Source organism: Vicia villosa, linkage group LG3 (genome assembly GCF_029867415.1).
Source record: "Vicia villosa cultivar HV-30 ecotype Madison, WI linkage group LG3, Vvil1.0, whole genome shotgun sequence".
In the NCBI taxonomy this organism is placed as follows: domain Eukaryota; kingdom Viridiplantae; phylum Streptophyta; class Magnoliopsida; order Fabales; family Fabaceae; genus Vicia; species Vicia villosa.
The window spans coordinates 3,030,159-3,046,801 of NC_081182.1; the positions used below are offsets into that span (position 1 = coordinate 3,030,159).

General features: G+C 36.2%; 2 protein-coding genes across 3 annotated transcripts; one reads left to right on the plus strand and one right to left on the minus strand.

Moving 5' to 3' along the window:
* The first annotated feature begins 10,327 nt into the window (after positions 1-10,327).
* On the plus strand, positions 10,328-12,651 carry LOC131660065 (VAN3-binding protein). The gene is made up of 9 exons (XM_058929192.1): positions 10,328-10,504; positions 10,595-10,863; positions 11,031-11,084; positions 11,164-11,232; positions 11,334-11,685; positions 11,764-11,928; positions 12,022-12,071; positions 12,170-12,227; positions 12,314-12,651. Coding segments are annotated over exons 1-9 (1,212 nt in total). The 5' UTR covers positions 10,328-10,503; the 3' UTR covers positions 12,508-12,651.
* On the minus strand, positions 12,429-14,765 carry LOC131660066 (lactoylglutathione lyase GLX1-like). 2 transcript variants are annotated; one of them, XM_058929194.1, is made up of 9 exons: positions 14,545-14,765; positions 14,256-14,463; positions 14,029-14,153; positions 13,860-13,924; positions 13,543-13,755; positions 13,391-13,438; positions 13,069-13,176; positions 12,814-12,954; positions 12,429-12,706 (listed from the first exon to the last, which is right to left on the minus strand). In XM_058929194.1, exons 1-9 carry the CDS (start codon positions 14,681-14,683, stop codon positions 12,665-12,667), a joined length of 1,089 nt encoding a protein of 362 aa, XP_058785177.1. In that variant the 5' UTR covers positions 14,684-14,765; the 3' UTR covers positions 12,429-12,664. The 2 variants fall into 2 exon arrangements, with proteins under 2 accessions (XP_058785177.1, XP_058785178.1); XM_058929195.1 differs by having other exon boundaries at positions 14,256-14,418; positions 14,545-14,764.
* Between the last annotated feature and the right edge of the window lie 1,878 nt (positions 14,766-16,643).

Genomic DNA, 16,643 nt, shown 5'->3' on the forward strand with positions numbered 1-16,643 from the left:
ATCCAATTGAAGAGCCAATATATCAGATAGGACTGTTCATCCTCGTCACTGATTATTTCACTAGGCCATGTTTCCTTACTGGTTGCAATTTACTTGTTTATATTGTGTGCTGCATTGAATGTTGTTTGTTTCAAAATGTTAATTTTAATGAAATGAGCATTGCATATTTGAATCAATCCATTTACATCCATTGTGTGCTTCTCTATGCTTTATCTTTAAACAAAAAACAGAAAATATATCTCTTGTTCGCTTTCTTCTATCAAACTTGTGTTTTGTGCAAAGATTGGAGGGAGGATGATGAAAACAAAATACTCAATAGTTGAACTGTATGCTTTCAAATAGAACTTTGCTGATGATGTAAAGGCATTGTTTCAATCCCTAAACACTGGAGAAATAAGGAAGTTAATCCCTTGTCGACCCCTCTGAGCCTTCGAAGTTGGAGTTTCTTTTTAAACGAAAAAACCCGCAATTTTAACCTGGGGCAGGGTAGGTCTCAGTTAATTTACCTGTGCATTCAATTCAAGAAAATCATTAAGTACACCTTTCAATAAGGGTTTCGATCAAAAAATGACCAAGATGGTTATCATTAATCATTTTCAAGGCAGTCACTATCTTTCCGAATACAAAATATTTCCAAAAAAAAAAAAAACAAAAAAGCCCGCTAAGTCAAAACCTACGAAGGAGACTTAGGCAAAATTGGGCATCCCGCTGACTGTAATCCTAAAAAAGAAACAGTTCAGGCAAAAGTTAGGGATATAAAGCAAAAAAGAGAAGTAAATAAATTCCTTGAACAACCATAAAATGTTGTGATTATCGAAAGGAAGAAGTGACTGCAATCTTAAAGATTCCCTTGGCCTTTAAACCATCATAGGTGCAATTCCAAAGTCTCTTGGAACCTGAATGTATAGTCTGATTTAACTGAGCGTAGGATTGAAGTTCATCACGAAGAATGGGGTGGGTACGAATATACTTTGAGCCTATTTCCTTTGTTTCTAAAACCGTGAACCAAGCCACGTTACAACCTTCAAAAGACCTAATTGAAGCAAGGTTTATTTTGAAGGCATACTACAGCAAGGTTGCGTTAACCTGACTCCTAAAGACCTTTGCAAATCGTTTGTTTTACCATACCTTTTGATTTATCCATCACTTTGATTGTCTTGACTATTGTGTTTAGACCCTGTGATTCATTTGCTTTACATCAATAATATCATTCCTAAATGACTTTGATTTCAAAATATGCTTTGAGCATTGCATTAAAATTTCCATTTTTGAACGAACATTCTATTTGCAAGTAAGCACTCATCTTTCAAGGAAGTTCAAACAGTCGAGAAACTTGATTAGTGATCCTATCAGGGGCATGTTACTTCAAGATCCTATTATTCAAGACTTATACTGGGGCAAGTCTTCCCAGCATTTTATTTCAAGGACTGAAGCAACGATCAGATAACAATCATTCAATCAAGGGCAGTTTTCTTCAGCAACCCCCAAGCGGTTTAGCAGTCCTTCTCAAAAGGATCATTAGTGTGACATAACAGAGATGACAATGTTCTTGTGTTGAGGAATCAGAGTCCCAATCTTCCTTCACAAAAGAGTCTACCTCAGTTGTCACAAATAATTGCATTCCATTCATCATTCATACATCATGCATTGAAAGAACCATATATCATGCATCCTCATGTGCATTTTCCCAAGTCTTGTTGTTTCCAACATCTTACCCTAAGATCGAAGTCCAACTCACTTGGCATCAATCAAATAATTTTATCCATTCGTTTCAATTTGTCTTTGTCAACCCGATGCTTTTCTAGATATGTCTTCGATCATTCTGATGCTTTTCTAGAATATTCAGTTTGTTTCCATGCATTCAATGATTTCCTGAATGTCATGGATGCTTTCTCCAGGATCTGTGGTATCATTCAATGCTTCTCTGGATGACTACCCAGATTTTCCATCTGATTTCCACATCTAATGCTTTTCTGGATGCGTTTTCCCAAAGACTATTCAATGCTCCTCTGAATGTCTTTTACGTTGTGTTTCAGAGTTTATTCAACGCTTTTCTGGATATCTCCGATGTTTGTTTCTCGTACATTTAATGTTGTTCTGGATGTACTTGATTGCTTCTCGAAGTTCATTCAATGTTTTTCTGGATGACTTCAATGCCTTTTTCCAGAGTTCATTCAATGATTTTCTGAATATCTCTGGTGCTCATCACCTTTTACCCAATTGTCTTCTTCATCAAGTCTTTACTCCTTCCATCATTAATCTATCTCCAGTGACGCCATATTCCCCACAAAGAATCGAGTCTGTCTCATATCATATTGCATTCAAAATAACAAAAAAAGAGTCCATGCATTGCATTTCATTTGCATATGAAAGACAAAAATTGTGTACTTTGTATTTAAGTCTCTTCACATCTTCGATAGAAGAAATTTAAATAGGGGCATCTGTCGCACCCCAATTTTTGACTCGCATATTTCATTCATTGTTGGTGTGTCAGTATTTTTATTTCGTGTATTCATCATTCAAAAATTGACTTTTTTACTAAAGTCAGCAAAAAATAGATTTTATTCGCATTTTCACATGGTTTAATTTTTAGTAATTTAATTAAAAAAAATATACAAAAAATAACTTTAGATAGTTTAGATTAATTTAAGTTTTAATATTATCTTATTTTTAATTTAGTTTTAATTTAGATTAATTTATAGTTTTAATATTTTTTTTTTTTTTACTTTTAGTTTAGATTAATTTTTTATTTTTATTTATTGTTATTATTATTATTATTAGTATTACTATTATTATTATTATTATTATTATTATTATTATTATTATTATTATTATTATTATTATTATTATTGTCAAAAATAATAGAAAAAGTTGGGACCACAACACCAACCATGTTACAGCCACAGCCTCGCGACATTTTTGCAGCAAGTGTCAATTTTCATCAGAATGGCAACAAAATTCAAATTGCATATAAAGTTCATCAAACTTCAAACTAAAATGCTGTCAAGTCAACCCTACTCACAAATCCACCTCTTGCTGCTCTACTACTCAGCCCAAAGCATCCAAAATTTACATCAAATGGAAACAACATAGAACCTGCATCAAAAAGCCATAAAGTAGAGTTCCATTTTTGTTCAAAAGAACTCTTCAAATCTCTCACAAACCCTAATCTCAGGAGATATAAAAGAAGACATCCAGTAACACAAAAGGGGGGGGAGCCACACGAAAAAATACACCACAAATCCTTGCAAAAATTCCTCATGAACTAACACTTCACCACAAACCTGCATTCATATCAGCTTATCACCTTCACATTCATACACAAACAACAAGAACTAAAAACCTCATCTCTCAAATCATATTAACCTTCACACTTACAACAACAATAACTCAGCATCAGAATTGCTTTAGTTTCATAACACATAGTGACAATAACTCAGCATCATCAATCATACAAACCGTACGCGAGCGACAACAACCAACAGAAGCACGAAAGAGAGGAAGAATCAGAAGGAGAAAGAGATTGAAGAACAACTACCTTGGTTTGCATTCATTTTTCTTTCCCACTTTCGTTATTCATTTTCTTCCATTTATGCTACCAAATCATGTACTTGTATCACTGAATATTTGGATTGGGGCATTTAGGGATTGTTGGGGATAAGGGTGTTATCAAGTTATTGCTTGTTTCTACTTGACTTTTCTATTTGCTGTGCTCGTCACCGAATTGAGAGACCGAAATCGAAGAAGAGATCGAGAGAGATGTGAGGAATTTTCTTCGTTCTGTTGTTGTTATTGTTTACGCTAGATGAGAGATGCAATCGAGAGAGAGAGAACCGAGAACTAGTTGTCGATTGTTGTTGTTTCCCGGCGAGAATAAGAGAGAGCCGTGAGAGAAGCGAAACAGAGAGAACGAAAATTGAGAGAGGTGCTGAACTTGTCTTTAGGGTTTTTTTTCTTAACCCGTTGATTGTTAGAACGAGGATGGATTCTGGGTCAACCTGACCCGGCCCAGGTCCATCGTTTTATTTTTTTCTCAACTATCTTGGGCCTTTATGCATTTGAGCCCAGCGCCTCCTTTTTTCCAGCACACCCCTATTTTGTTTTTTTAAAGCCCATTTTTATTGTTGTTTTGTTTTAATTGTTTTCTTATTATAATAATTATGATTTTGTTTACTCAAATAAAAATATAATATTAATATTGTGTAGTTTTAATTTTATTTCTATGATATAGCAAAGCACAAAATAATTGTATTATGTAGGCTTGTTAGATTTTAGTACTAAAAATACCAAAAAATATTAAATTAATTTCAATCCAAAAATCAATAAATCTTGGTCCAACGCCAAGGCGATTACAATAAACTTCTCGATCCAACGTCGAGTTTCTTTTCAAAAATCTCTTCTTCTAATTAAATCGAAAGATCTTGTGACAAGGGGTGAACACCTCTTGAATACCCTGATCTTTTGAAACTAAAACACATTAATAAAATCAAAGTGATCAAGTGACAAGAAGTGCACACCTCTTGAATACCTTCGATCCTTTGAATCAAAACAATAAAAAAACTTTCTTAATCAAATCAAAGAAATCAAGTGACAAGAAGTGCACACCTCTTGAATACCTTGATTTTCTTGAACCAAAACTCTTTAATTAATCAAAGTGATCCTGTGACAAGAAGTGCACACCTCTTGAATACCTTGATCCTTTGAATCAAAATACATCAATCAAACCAAGAGATTGAGTGACAAGGGGTGTACACCTCTTGAATACCTTGATCTTTTGAATCTAAAACACTTAATCAAACCGAAAGATCTTGTGACAAGAAGTGCACACCTCTTGAATACCTTGATCTTTTGAACCAAAATTAATTAATTTGGACAACAAGTGAAAATGGGGCTAGCTCCTGTTCAATACCTTGGGTAAAGACGCGCTAGGTGAACACCTATGCTCAAACCTTTGCTAAATGTCCCCTTTAAAACACATCTCAATTTCATTCAACCCTTTTGCCTTATGGCTTTTCATTTTAAAACTCCTTTCATAAACGAGACACTTAATCAATCTTCAATACGAACATACTTCCACATGTGAAGATCGAACATCTTCCACTCGAGTGCGATGATGGCCAAAATCATGTCTTATCTTGATTTAGTCATCCATTCTTGTAGTGATATCATATCCATGTGCGCGTAGTATTTCCATTTGAAAGCGATCGAGTACCTCTCGCTAAAATCAATTAACAAAACTTTTCGTGGTTCCTAGCCCGAACTACGATTGCTCTGACTTTCCCATTGCACTAGGGAATACGTAGGCACAAGATACAAACGTCTTGGCGAGCATAATAATAAAAAAAATTCTTTTCTTTTTCCTCATAATAATAAAAAACCCTAAAAACCTTTTATTTCATCTTTTCTCGATTAATAAGCTAAAGAACACAAACATCACGCTAACACTCAAACACGAAACTAACTAAATGGGTCCCATCGAGTACGATGGAGGTAAGGGGTGCTAATACCTTCCCCTTGCTTAACCGACTCCCGAACCCTAATTTGGTTACGAACGACCATCTTATCCATTTCATTTTTCTTTGTGGGTTTTATCGATATTTTCCCTTTCCTTCTTGGAATAAATAAAGTTCGGTGGCGACTCTGTTGTACTTCGAATGCGCGAAAGCGCTCGAGTCACATTTTTACCGCTACAGTACGTTGGTGTGATCTCGAGTGTAGAGCTCCAAACTCCAGCATGACTTCTAGAGTGGCTATATGCCAAAGTGGGGCGGATTGTTATTGCCTATGGGGAATTTATTATTGTAGTCGCATACGAGAGGAATTTGCGATAACACCCCTGACTATGGGGAATTGATTGCAATAGTTTCCTGTGTGAGGTGTTTGCAATAACACCCCTGATTGTGAGGGAATTGATTGCTACGGTCGCACGCGCGAGGCATATGCGACAACACCTTTGAATTTCCTTGCATCGGGCCTCGATCTCATCGTTCGTACCCTGTACTCCCTGTTATTGGGAACAATCACAAAGAAATGAATATTTTAGAAGTTACCACATTTCATTCATAATTGAGAAATACTCTTGTATACGAGGAGAATGATTATAGAAACATAACATTTAATACAAATAGGAAAGAAAACATAACCAGGCGGGATAACTTCCGCTTATTCTCCCTATTTTATTTTTCATTTGCCTAGCCACTTCTTAGGGGAAGCATGCATATGCTTCTGAGCTGGCTGGTTAGGGAAGCTACATTAATCTTCATCGCCTTTCCTTCTCCTTCGTCTCATTGAAGTGCTTGATGGATTATCTTGGCTCCCTTGAGATTGGCACTAAGGGTGGTTAGCTACCCCGGAAGGTTATGGTAGTTGAGATTAAGATGCAACATAGAGGCTACAACGTCCAAGGTGGCTGCTAAGGGTCTCCCTAGAATTTAATTGTAGACATTCCTGCATGGGACGCCAAGGAATTGCAAAATGATAGACCAAACATCTTTTTCTTCTTTTACTAAGATCATTAATTCAACATACCCCCATGGACGGGTGGTCATCTCGTAGAATGCTTGCAACTCTGAACCTTCATACGACTATAACCTTCCTCTCTTTAGACCTATCTTTTCAAACATCTCACAATACATGATATCGCATGGGCTAAAGCCTTTGATCAGGATTTGGGAGACATCAAACTGCTCGATTGTAGCTTTAATCACTAAGAGGAAGATTTCGTAAGGAGTTCCACCTATGTTCTCAGAGTCCCGAAACCTTAACATAGGCCAGTCCGGGAGTTTCATTGACACACTCCCTTCCTTTTTATGGACGACCAACATCTCAACGATTTCTCTCTCTATGGCTCCCTTGGAGGGGAGGTTTTCCCTGGGCTCTCCTCCTGTAATGGCAGCGATATACATGAGTTTCCCCTTGTTGTCCTAATTGTCATCGCCACTAGTTCCATCCTCGGAAGTCTTCAAGGGTGCCCTCTTTCACGTATTCGCTCATTAGGCCTCTCTTGATTAACCCTTCAATGTCATTCTTCAGCTAGATCCAGTTGTCACTGTTGTATCCATGTCCCTTGTGAAAGATAAATTACTTTGGCTTGTCGTTGGAAAGATTCTCTGACGGGAAAAAGGGGCCTGACTTATCTTTTCCTGAACTCTAGGATAGCACAATCCTGATAGATCTTCTATCGAGATGCATTCAATGGCGTGTACTTGTCGTATCGACCCTACATTCTCCAGTCTGTCTCATCCCTTCACCGGTAGGTCTCCTTTCCGACTGAGCGGCTAGAGTTGGTGTCGAGGGAAGTGTTATTATTGAATCATGTATACAATTTCTCCTCCAAGATCATGTAATACTGAGCCATGTTCAACATCTCCCAAGTGGTTCACGCTCCTTTCTTTCTTATCTTCAATCTAAAGGGATGATCTCGGAGAATTCTTCAATGCTTGATTTTCTCCCTAATCCGGGGAAAAAGCGTGGCTATCTAGATCTCCCTCGGGGCTTTGTGGAGGACTTATGTGCTTCTTGCTCCTTTTTTGATTTTTTGATTTAGTTTTCTTAGTCGTGGTCGGCTCAAGGACGACAATTTCTGTTCTCTTTGACAGAAATTCTTAAACGGTATTCCCTCGCGGAGGAGCATTGTGGAGGCTTTCTTCGAGGCAAAGCAACCATTCCTCCACGACTTGTGAATTCTATGGCCAAACGTTGTTAGGATATCCTGTTATTAACTCAGATCAACAATGCGTGATTAACCTCATAGGCTTTACTCAACATCGTAATTTCACCATTCAACTCTATTTCCTTCTGCATAGAGGAATCTAAATCCTCATATAAATCTCGCCCAAGGACAACGATCCTTATCAAGTAGGTGCCCAAAAGTTGTAAAATCTTCTGAGCACCCATATTCTTTGCTTTCTTGACATCCTCGATTGTGTGAAGGTGATCATAGAGGAAAACCAACCCGTCAAAACTTCTTCCCTAGAACATAAACTACCCCCTCCTTGAGTGGAGGTGGACCATCTCTTGAGGTTTAGTACCATATTTCTCAATATCACTCCATCTATATTTAGGTCAATCGAAAGGATGACACCAAAATATGCGGGCAATTTTCCCAAATTCGCCTTGTTTTTCTTTGTCGGGGGAAACTTCGACATCCTTTGGGGAGGAGCTAGAAGGAAGTGTCATAGAAAATTCCTTGACAATGGCTAGCCATACCATATTTTTTATTTTCCTTGGCACCATTTTTAGAAAACCAGAAGGGTCACTCTAGTGCACAAGTTGGATCTCGCGTCTACGGACTTTTTCCTTCCCCATAATCGCCTTTATGTCGGCTATAGAGATATGATTCATCCAAGCTACAAAATGAAAATGAATAATTAGAAACAAAAACAAGAAAAGGAAAGGCGAGAAGAGAAAAAATGGCAAAAACATATTACTAAAAAACTCCAACAATTTGGGATAGTCGACCTCGTATCGAAATAGGTCTTGTACCCACATAATACAAAACTGTTACAGAAAGTCAACCGCATCTTTCTTCATTTCACTCAACCTCTTGGGATCTGAATCCATAATTGCAATATGTTCATCAATCCAAAAAAGAGGAAACATGTTACACCCATCCACGGGCATTCCCTTTGCCCCAAACAAATTTATCCTTCTAGTTTTTATAGTTGGAAGTGTACGGAAAAAACAGGGCCCGACCATGAATGATGTTCACAGGCACCCATCCGCCCTTAGCTACACCTTTAGTCTCCTAAAAGGAAAATAAGATACTGGTGGTGGGTATGGTATCAAGACCCTAGCAAATCACCTCGAATCCTCGAGCATAAGCCCAACTATTGGGATGTAATTAGGAAGGTGCAACATTGAGTACCTTAAGGAGCTCATATTCAAACAGGGTAAATGGTATACCCATCCCAAAATCATTGATGACCTCAACATAAAAATATAAGTATTCGTTTGGCATTCTAGGGAGCCGCCTCATGCAAACTTTTTCCCTGGGTACACAGGGCTCCTAGATTAAGTTAAATTGATTGTCAGTGTTAAACAATTTCATTCGAATTCAGAAGGTCTCCACCTAGTTTTTGTCGAGACTAAGAGAGTCGAAACTCAACACCTTATCTCTAAAAAGATTGGATAAAATCTTCATGATTATCTCGATTGAACCTGTGGAAGAAGACATTGAGTTAGTGTTGCTATCACTAGAAGAGCTAAAGGAGCTATCTTACACCATCCTCTTTGTAAAATACTAATCCATCTTCCTCATATTTTGTTTAGAGGCCTCTACGTAACACCTCCATAACTAATTTCTTTCATAAATAATTTAAGGCTTTATGAGATTTCCAAACCCATCATACTCCCGGATAAACACCATCGAAAATAAATCAAATAAAAAGAAAATATCAAAGTTGTTACCTGATGATATGTTGAAGAAGAAGAAAGAAACAAGTCTTTTGTTAAGAAAAATCTAGATGGCTTATAAGCAAGAAAAAAGACGAATTCTGGAAAAAAAGTTGCTATGGGGAGAAGAAGTAGAAAGGGATGACTCAGGGTGGGTTGGAGAATGTGGAGAGGTGACAAATGTAAGGGGTTATATGAAGACATGTATCTCACCTCTAAAAGCTTCATGCTTGGGAGGTTGTGTACATCCCAAATATTTTATTGGGCCGAGTCCTAGACCCGTATACAGACAAGTCTGTCCGACTAGATGTAACTAAATACAAAAGAGAGTCAGGTAGATCATACCGACCCAACTCAAAGATAAGACAATCTCCATTTAATGAGTAATGAATGATTAATTAGAGTCGTTCATTATGACCAGATACTCAATTCTCCTTTAGAGAGGATGATTAACAGAATCAATGACAATAAACATCTCACATAGGCCTTCCCACGTGTTGGGTTGAAAGCACTATATAAGAGAAACAATAGAGAAAAAAGACCATCCACAACTCCACTCTGACTAACACCTCGCTGATAGATTATCAATTGGTGTACCTTGCATCTACATCTATCAAATAAGCAATGTATCTAGTCTATATATTAGTATTTAATAAATACAATTTTTTTTAATAAAAATCAAAAGAAATACTTCATTTTAAATAATAATTTTTTGATTACTTCTTTCTAATCAAAATACAAATCTACAAGAAAATGGGTCCCTAATTTCTACTTTAAAAAGTGATGATAATGGTGACAGAAAATTCCTAGTAATGATGAACCCGCTGCCATAAAAACAGGCATTTGACTCTTTATGCATAAAGCACTAACAAGTGGAAATCAAAAGATACATCATAAGTGGAGACAAATATAATTGCCCTTTCAATCATATTCTTTCCATCACCACTAAGAATCTTTTAACTTGTTTTTTATCATCCTAAATAATAAGCACTTTTAAACAACATCACATTTTCTCTTTGCATATATCTAACTATTGCTCACAAATTCTCTCAACATATTGCTCTCTTGAGTCATTGAAGCCTAAGGAACTTAAGAGTATAACTCTTAACAAGTGAGTGTTATTAATATTGGTAAAATAAAGAAATTTTGAACTTTTTTAATTCTCATGAAAGTATATAACTCATTTTTTTGTCAATTTTAGTGAACTTCAACACTTCTGTCTCTAAATGCTCAGTCCATCAGTTGGAGACATTAGATGAGAATGTTCCTGCCTCATCATCTGGCCTTCCGCCGCCTGAAACGCCGACAGAATCTATGGAGTTTCTTGCTAGATCATGGAGTCTTTCTGCTACAGAACTATCCAAAGCATTGCATAGCACCAATACCACGACATCCTCGGCTATTGAGATGCAACTTCTATGCCATTCTGATCAGTTTAATACCAAAGGCTTCACTGCTTCTAAGGATTCTGTAAGAACATTTTCTTTGAAGTTTTGTTTAACAATATAGCTATTAGTATTTCCTTCTCACAATGCAATGCAGCATGAAAATCCGAAACCATGCACTTAATAATGTCTTGTGTTCGTGTTATTTTTATTGTATTGGTTCTGAACTTATGATGCAAGTTATATGAGCAGTTATCTATCGGGCGTTATTCTCAGATTTCGCCTAAAGAAAGTAGCGAAACGAAGGTACTTAAATTACTATAACATAGATCGATTCAATATAAAGCGTATATAAATCAATATCAATGTAATGCTTCATCTGCAGGATTTACTTTTACTTCATCAAGCACTTTCTACGGATTTCATTTCGAGTCAAAACTTGCTGAGAAATGGGGTATTTTGCATTCAACTTGTGATTATATCCATCAATTAAATAATCAGATACTAGCTGAATCTTAATTTTCTTAACTCTTTATGCGAATTTTACTTCACCAGCTCTATAGGAGCTTGATGAGAGGGAAGACAACAGGTAGGTGGTTGAAAGATCAGAAGGAGAGGAAAAAGCAAGAAATTCGGACTCACAATGCTCAGCTTCACGCCGCAGTATCGGTAGTTGGTGTTGCCGCCGCTGTTGCAGCAGTTGCGGCTTCAATAGCATCGTCCGATAAACCTAACGCCATGGCTTCTGCTGCAGTTGCTTCTGCAGCTTCTTTAGTAGCCTCTCACTGCATTGAGATTGCAGAAGATATGGGAGCTGAACAGGACCAGATCGTAACCGCAGTCGACTCGGCTATTAACGCAAAAACCAATGGGGATATTATGACTCTTACAGCTGGAGCAGCCACGGGTACTATAATTTAAAGTCAATTTATGAACCTCAAATTCTAATGCAAAACGAGAGATAATGTAATGAACTAAACAACAGCTTTGCGAGGAGCTGCTACGCTAAAGGCGCGTCTGGAGAAGGGGATTGGAGCTACTGCGATTCCTCCGATTGAGGAGAAGTGCGGCGAAGCCAAAGAAGCAAGCATCTTGGCAGCACTGGACTTTGTCTTTAGAGGAGGCGTACTTCTCAAACGTACAAGAAAAGGTATGTCTACCGACACGTTTGAAAAAGTGGCTTCATTGAAATTAAAGAATAACTTCTAATGCAAGTAACTGTTATTTTAACGGTCGATAACAGGAATTCTTCACTGGAAGCAAGTTTCTTTCAATATAAATTCAAATTTTCAGGTAATTGCTTGAAGAAGAAACTTCTACTTCTACATTCATTAACAAATCATAGGCATGAGTTCAAATAGTTGCTAATAATATCGACACAATGACAACAGGTAGTAGCGAAAATGAAAAGCAAGCATATTGCAGGAACATTCACGAAAAAGAAGAAATGTAAGCCAAGTTTTGGTACACATAACTTACTTATTTTTCTCTTTTGTTACTGTAAGCAATGTTAAGGTATGGCCTAAAAATGGCAGATATAGTCACTGGAGTTTGCAGTGATATCCCAGCTTGGCCCGGAAGGGAAGACCATTGCGAAAAGAGAGCGTATTTTGGAATAAAAACAGCCGACAGATTAATAGAATTTGAATGTGGAAGAAAAGGAGACAAGCTGTTCTGGTTAGAAGGAATCCAATACATGTTGAATTGCCGCGCCAAAGTAACATACTGAAAAATATTAACGATGACAATGTGATTGCTGTAAATACATGTTTACTTTTCTTTATCGATATGTTGATTTGACAGCGCGACTATAAAATATCCCTGAAAAAATTGTTGTCCTATTATAAGTTCAGTGAAGCGTAGGATCTATAAAATCCATGCTTTTGTCACTCTAATTCCTTCAGAAAATCGACATTATCAACAAATACCTGCATGAAGTGATAAATAAGCCGATCAGTGAAATTAACAGCGCGTGACATATAAAGTTTAACGCAATAATACATCACATATAAGAAACAGAATGAAAAATCCATACCAATTTCCAACCATCGGGATCTAAGCAAACGACAATCTTGGTGTTGATACCTGGTAAGGGTCCAGGTTCACGGATAATCTTCCCTCCGTATAACTTGATTGCTTCTGCGGCCTTATAGACATCGTTCGTGCCTATTGCGATCTGTTCAAACATAAAATGAGTCACATTCTTATAATGGCATGCATTATGATTCACGTAGGACCGTGCGAAAATCATAAAATCCTCTTCACATGATAGAAAAAGAATAGAATTTACCTGTGTATAACCATTTCCTTTGTCATAATTAGTGATACCGTAGTTATATGTTAGTTCTAGAACTGGACCATTAGCTTCAGGACCATATCCCAACACGGCTACTGTGTTCTGAAAACAATCATAAGTAATGTTATCAGAATCGCGATCCAGATCATGGAATCGCACAATCTCAACCACCTCCACCGATCTGAATCACCTCCAATGACGAAAGAACAATCATAATTTTATTATGTAGAAACTAAAAACATCAATCAAAATAGTAATGTCCAGAACCAATAGCTATGCATCTTATTAATAGCCACAAGTAGTTGTTACTTGTTACCTTATCCTCAGGGTTGTCTATCTTGCGGAGAAGTTTCATGCCAACAGCCTTTTGAAATCAACAAAGACAAGATAAACATTTAGCTACTTATTCGTGTTTACATCTAAGCAAGCAGAAGGAACCATCACAGTAAGAACAATAAAAACACTCACTTTTTCATAGAAGGCTATGACACGATCTAGATCGCCTACTCGAAGCATCACTTGGCACAAGGGTTCGCGAGTAAGTCTTCTCTCCAAAAGCTCAAACCTATAACCACTAGGATCTTCAACAGAAGCAGTAACTATAGAGCCGCCTTTGACAGGCCCCGACTCCCTGATAACCTTTCCCCCTTTTGCCTTTACAATATCAACCTTCTTCGCAATCTGCAGAATTGCAGTATAAAACCACAATAATCGCGATAAATGAATTCTTGCATTGAATATAAACAATAATGCTTGATATTTGATAATCGTTTTGAAGAGCTTACATCTTGAGCTACAATACCAAAATGACCAAAACCAGTTCCAATATCATACTTATCTACACCATAATCTGCAATGACCATAGCAACTACGATAAGAATCAATTTTGCGTACAACGATATTCATAACGATTCTACCAAAACAAAAAGATGCAGCATTAAGAATTCAACTTACTATAAGTAAGTTCAACTGTAAAACTGGAATCTTCAGGTCCATAACCAAGAAAAGCATTCGAATATTTATCTTCGGGTATATCGCGTTTTCTCAAAAGCTTCATGCCAAGACATTCAGTGTAGAATCTATCAAATTTTCACACATACAAAAATCTTTACATCAAGAACATGAGTGAAACTGAAAAGTATCAATTCAAAAATCAAACAAGTGTGAGCAAGTATATATACTTTATAGTCTTGTCCAAATCTGCAACACTGTAAACAACATGTAGGAATCTTCTATTGTCATTTTGAACCCAATCAAACAGGTCTTGGTCTGATTTGAAAAGCTTTTGAGCAGCATTAGCTTGTGATAGCTTTGCACCGAAGAATTGTGATTGTGGTGGGAGAACTAGTAAGGAAAGGAATAACCAAATGCAGCAGCAGCACCAGAAAACTAAGTGATAAGAAAAATGAATGATAATGATAATAAAGGAAGGTTATGTTGTGTGAGGAGAAAGGTAGAGAGAGTGGTTACCAATGGCACCGGTGGTGAGAAGATGAAAGAGAGTGAGTCTTCTTGAAGATGAAGAAGAAGATGATGATGAGGGAATGATGCTGCAATTACAGTAAGGTTTTAAAGTTGTAGCAGATGGTAACATTAAGGAAGAGATCATTGTTGTGCAAATCTACGTGACACGGTAGACACAGAACTAAATCTCGTAGGTTGTTATCGTGACAAGTTACTGTGTTCTTGTTGGCTATGGTTTTATCCAAATTCAGGCATCGGTTTGTACTGCCCGGAATTAACAGGTTTTCGTTGGGCTGGGCTTGGCTTCAGCTGGACTTTTAGTTTTTGGAATTTCTCGTTGCACTCTTATACCTTCTCCCAGACTCCCGACGAAATGTAAAAAATATCCTCTATTTTTGAAGATATATGGGCCCGTTTGTTTTGGTTTTTTTAAAAAAATGATTTTTATAGTGTTATATAATTTTGTGTAAAAAAAATTTACAAAGAAACTTTTCATAAAAGCTTCAAATGAAAATTGTGTTTGAATAGTTATTCAGGTATTTCATCTCTTTATTGAAAAATTTTTTGGATATCAAATTTTCAAAAAATCACTTAATTTTGAAGCTATTTCAAATAAATTTTCATAAAAATCATTTTTGAAATACCACTTTTTGAAAAAATTGTGATTTTGACTATGTTTTGTTCTTCATAATGTTGGTTTATGTTATAAGATGTCAAAATTAGTGTTTCATTTTAGAAAAAACGAATATAAAAAAACCTGTAATATTTTGAAAAACGCTTTTGTAAAATCTATTTTAAAAAATACAAAGAAAAAATCCATTTTTTTAAAGCTGAAACAAACTGGTCCATAACTCCGTACGCACAAAATTCTATTTTTTTGCTAAAATTTAGTTCAGAGATACATCTCCAAATTTTTTTGAGGTTAATTCGGAGATGTATTTTCGAAAATACACCTGAAAAAGCAACACAATATTGGCTCTTTCATATGCGTAGGTAGAAACATAAACGACAAATAATTCAAATAAACCACTGCTAATAAGATAACCATGACACCACTGCTAATAAGATAAGCATGACAACTACATAATTTATGACATTCATCAATTCCATCCTAGAGATGAAAGTTAATTAAGTTTATTTGAACTTCAAAAAAGTTCAGAGATACAAAGTGAAGAACACATATATGACAAGTATAATTAAAGGGTATACTATACAGTATACACACACCGAGAACAATAAAAATATCCTAATCATTTAAATATAGAGAAGATTACTCATCCAATTACTTATCCCACAAACAAATAGATGGCATGGACAAAAAACTAATGGTAAACAAAATATAATGACATGCATTTCAGAACAAGTAACCTTTTCGAGATGAAAATCCAGACTATTAAGATAAAATTCTTATGTATAATAGATATTGTAAAGAAGATAAATTAAATATGTTATGGTTAATAGTGATAATTTTTAATTTAACTTTCAAACTAATAACAATGAGAATGTGAGATTATATGCACGGTAAAATCCAACAATGTCTTCAAAATATTCATGTTTCAAATAACATAATGAACTTCATATGGTGGTAATATAGGAATGAGAAAAATTCGGAGATACATCTTCGAATTTTTTGTGGTTAATTCGGAGATGTATCTTCGAACTAAATTTTAGTAAAAGATGGGATTTGGTGTGTTCAGAGATGTATCTCCAAATAAATTCAATGGTATTTTGGGGTTTTTAGAGGTGCACTCCATTGTATAAGAGTGTAAAGAGAAATTCCCAAAAGTATTGGGTGATGTCCACAACATCCCCGATATTGATCACACTCTCTATATAAACTCTGTAATGCTCTTCCTATACTATGGATTTCAATCTCCAAACACGCTCATTTTTCAACAAAATCACTTCATGACTGAGACATCTCATTTTTGTCATAAATTGGTCCGAATTCCAATCTTCGTATTAGAGGTCTATATTCCTGTAATACGGTGAACTGACTTTTTATCAATCGGAATGTCGCGGTAAGCAAGAGTCGCCACCGACTTTTATTTTATCCAAACAATATTCGGAAAGGCAAAAAGAAACAGAAAAAACCTTTTAAAGAA

Excerpts from the sequence above, each read along its gene's own strand:
- LOC131660065 (XM_058929192.1), top strand. Across the intron at positions 10,864-11,030 it reads TCACTGCTTCTAAGGATTCT|TTATCTATCGGGCGTTATTC; the intron begins GTAAGAACATTT and ends TTATATGAGCAG. Across the intron at positions 11,233-11,333 it reads AAAACTTGCTGAGAAATGGG|CTCTATAGGAGCTTGATGAG; the intron begins GTATTTTGCATT and ends TTACTTCACCAG.
- LOC131660066 (XM_058929194.1), bottom strand. The coding sequence starts at position 14,683 with ATGATCTCTTCCTTAATGTTACCATCTGCTACAACTTTAAAACCTTAC. Across the intron at positions 14,154-14,255 it reads GATTTGGACAAGACTATAAA|ATTCTACACTGAATGTCTTG; the intron begins GTATATATACTT and ends AAAATTTGATAG. Across the intron at positions 13,177-13,390 it reads TAGACAACCCTGAGGATAAG|AACACAGTAGCCGTGTTGGG; the intron begins GTAACAAGTAAC and ends GATTGTTTTCAG.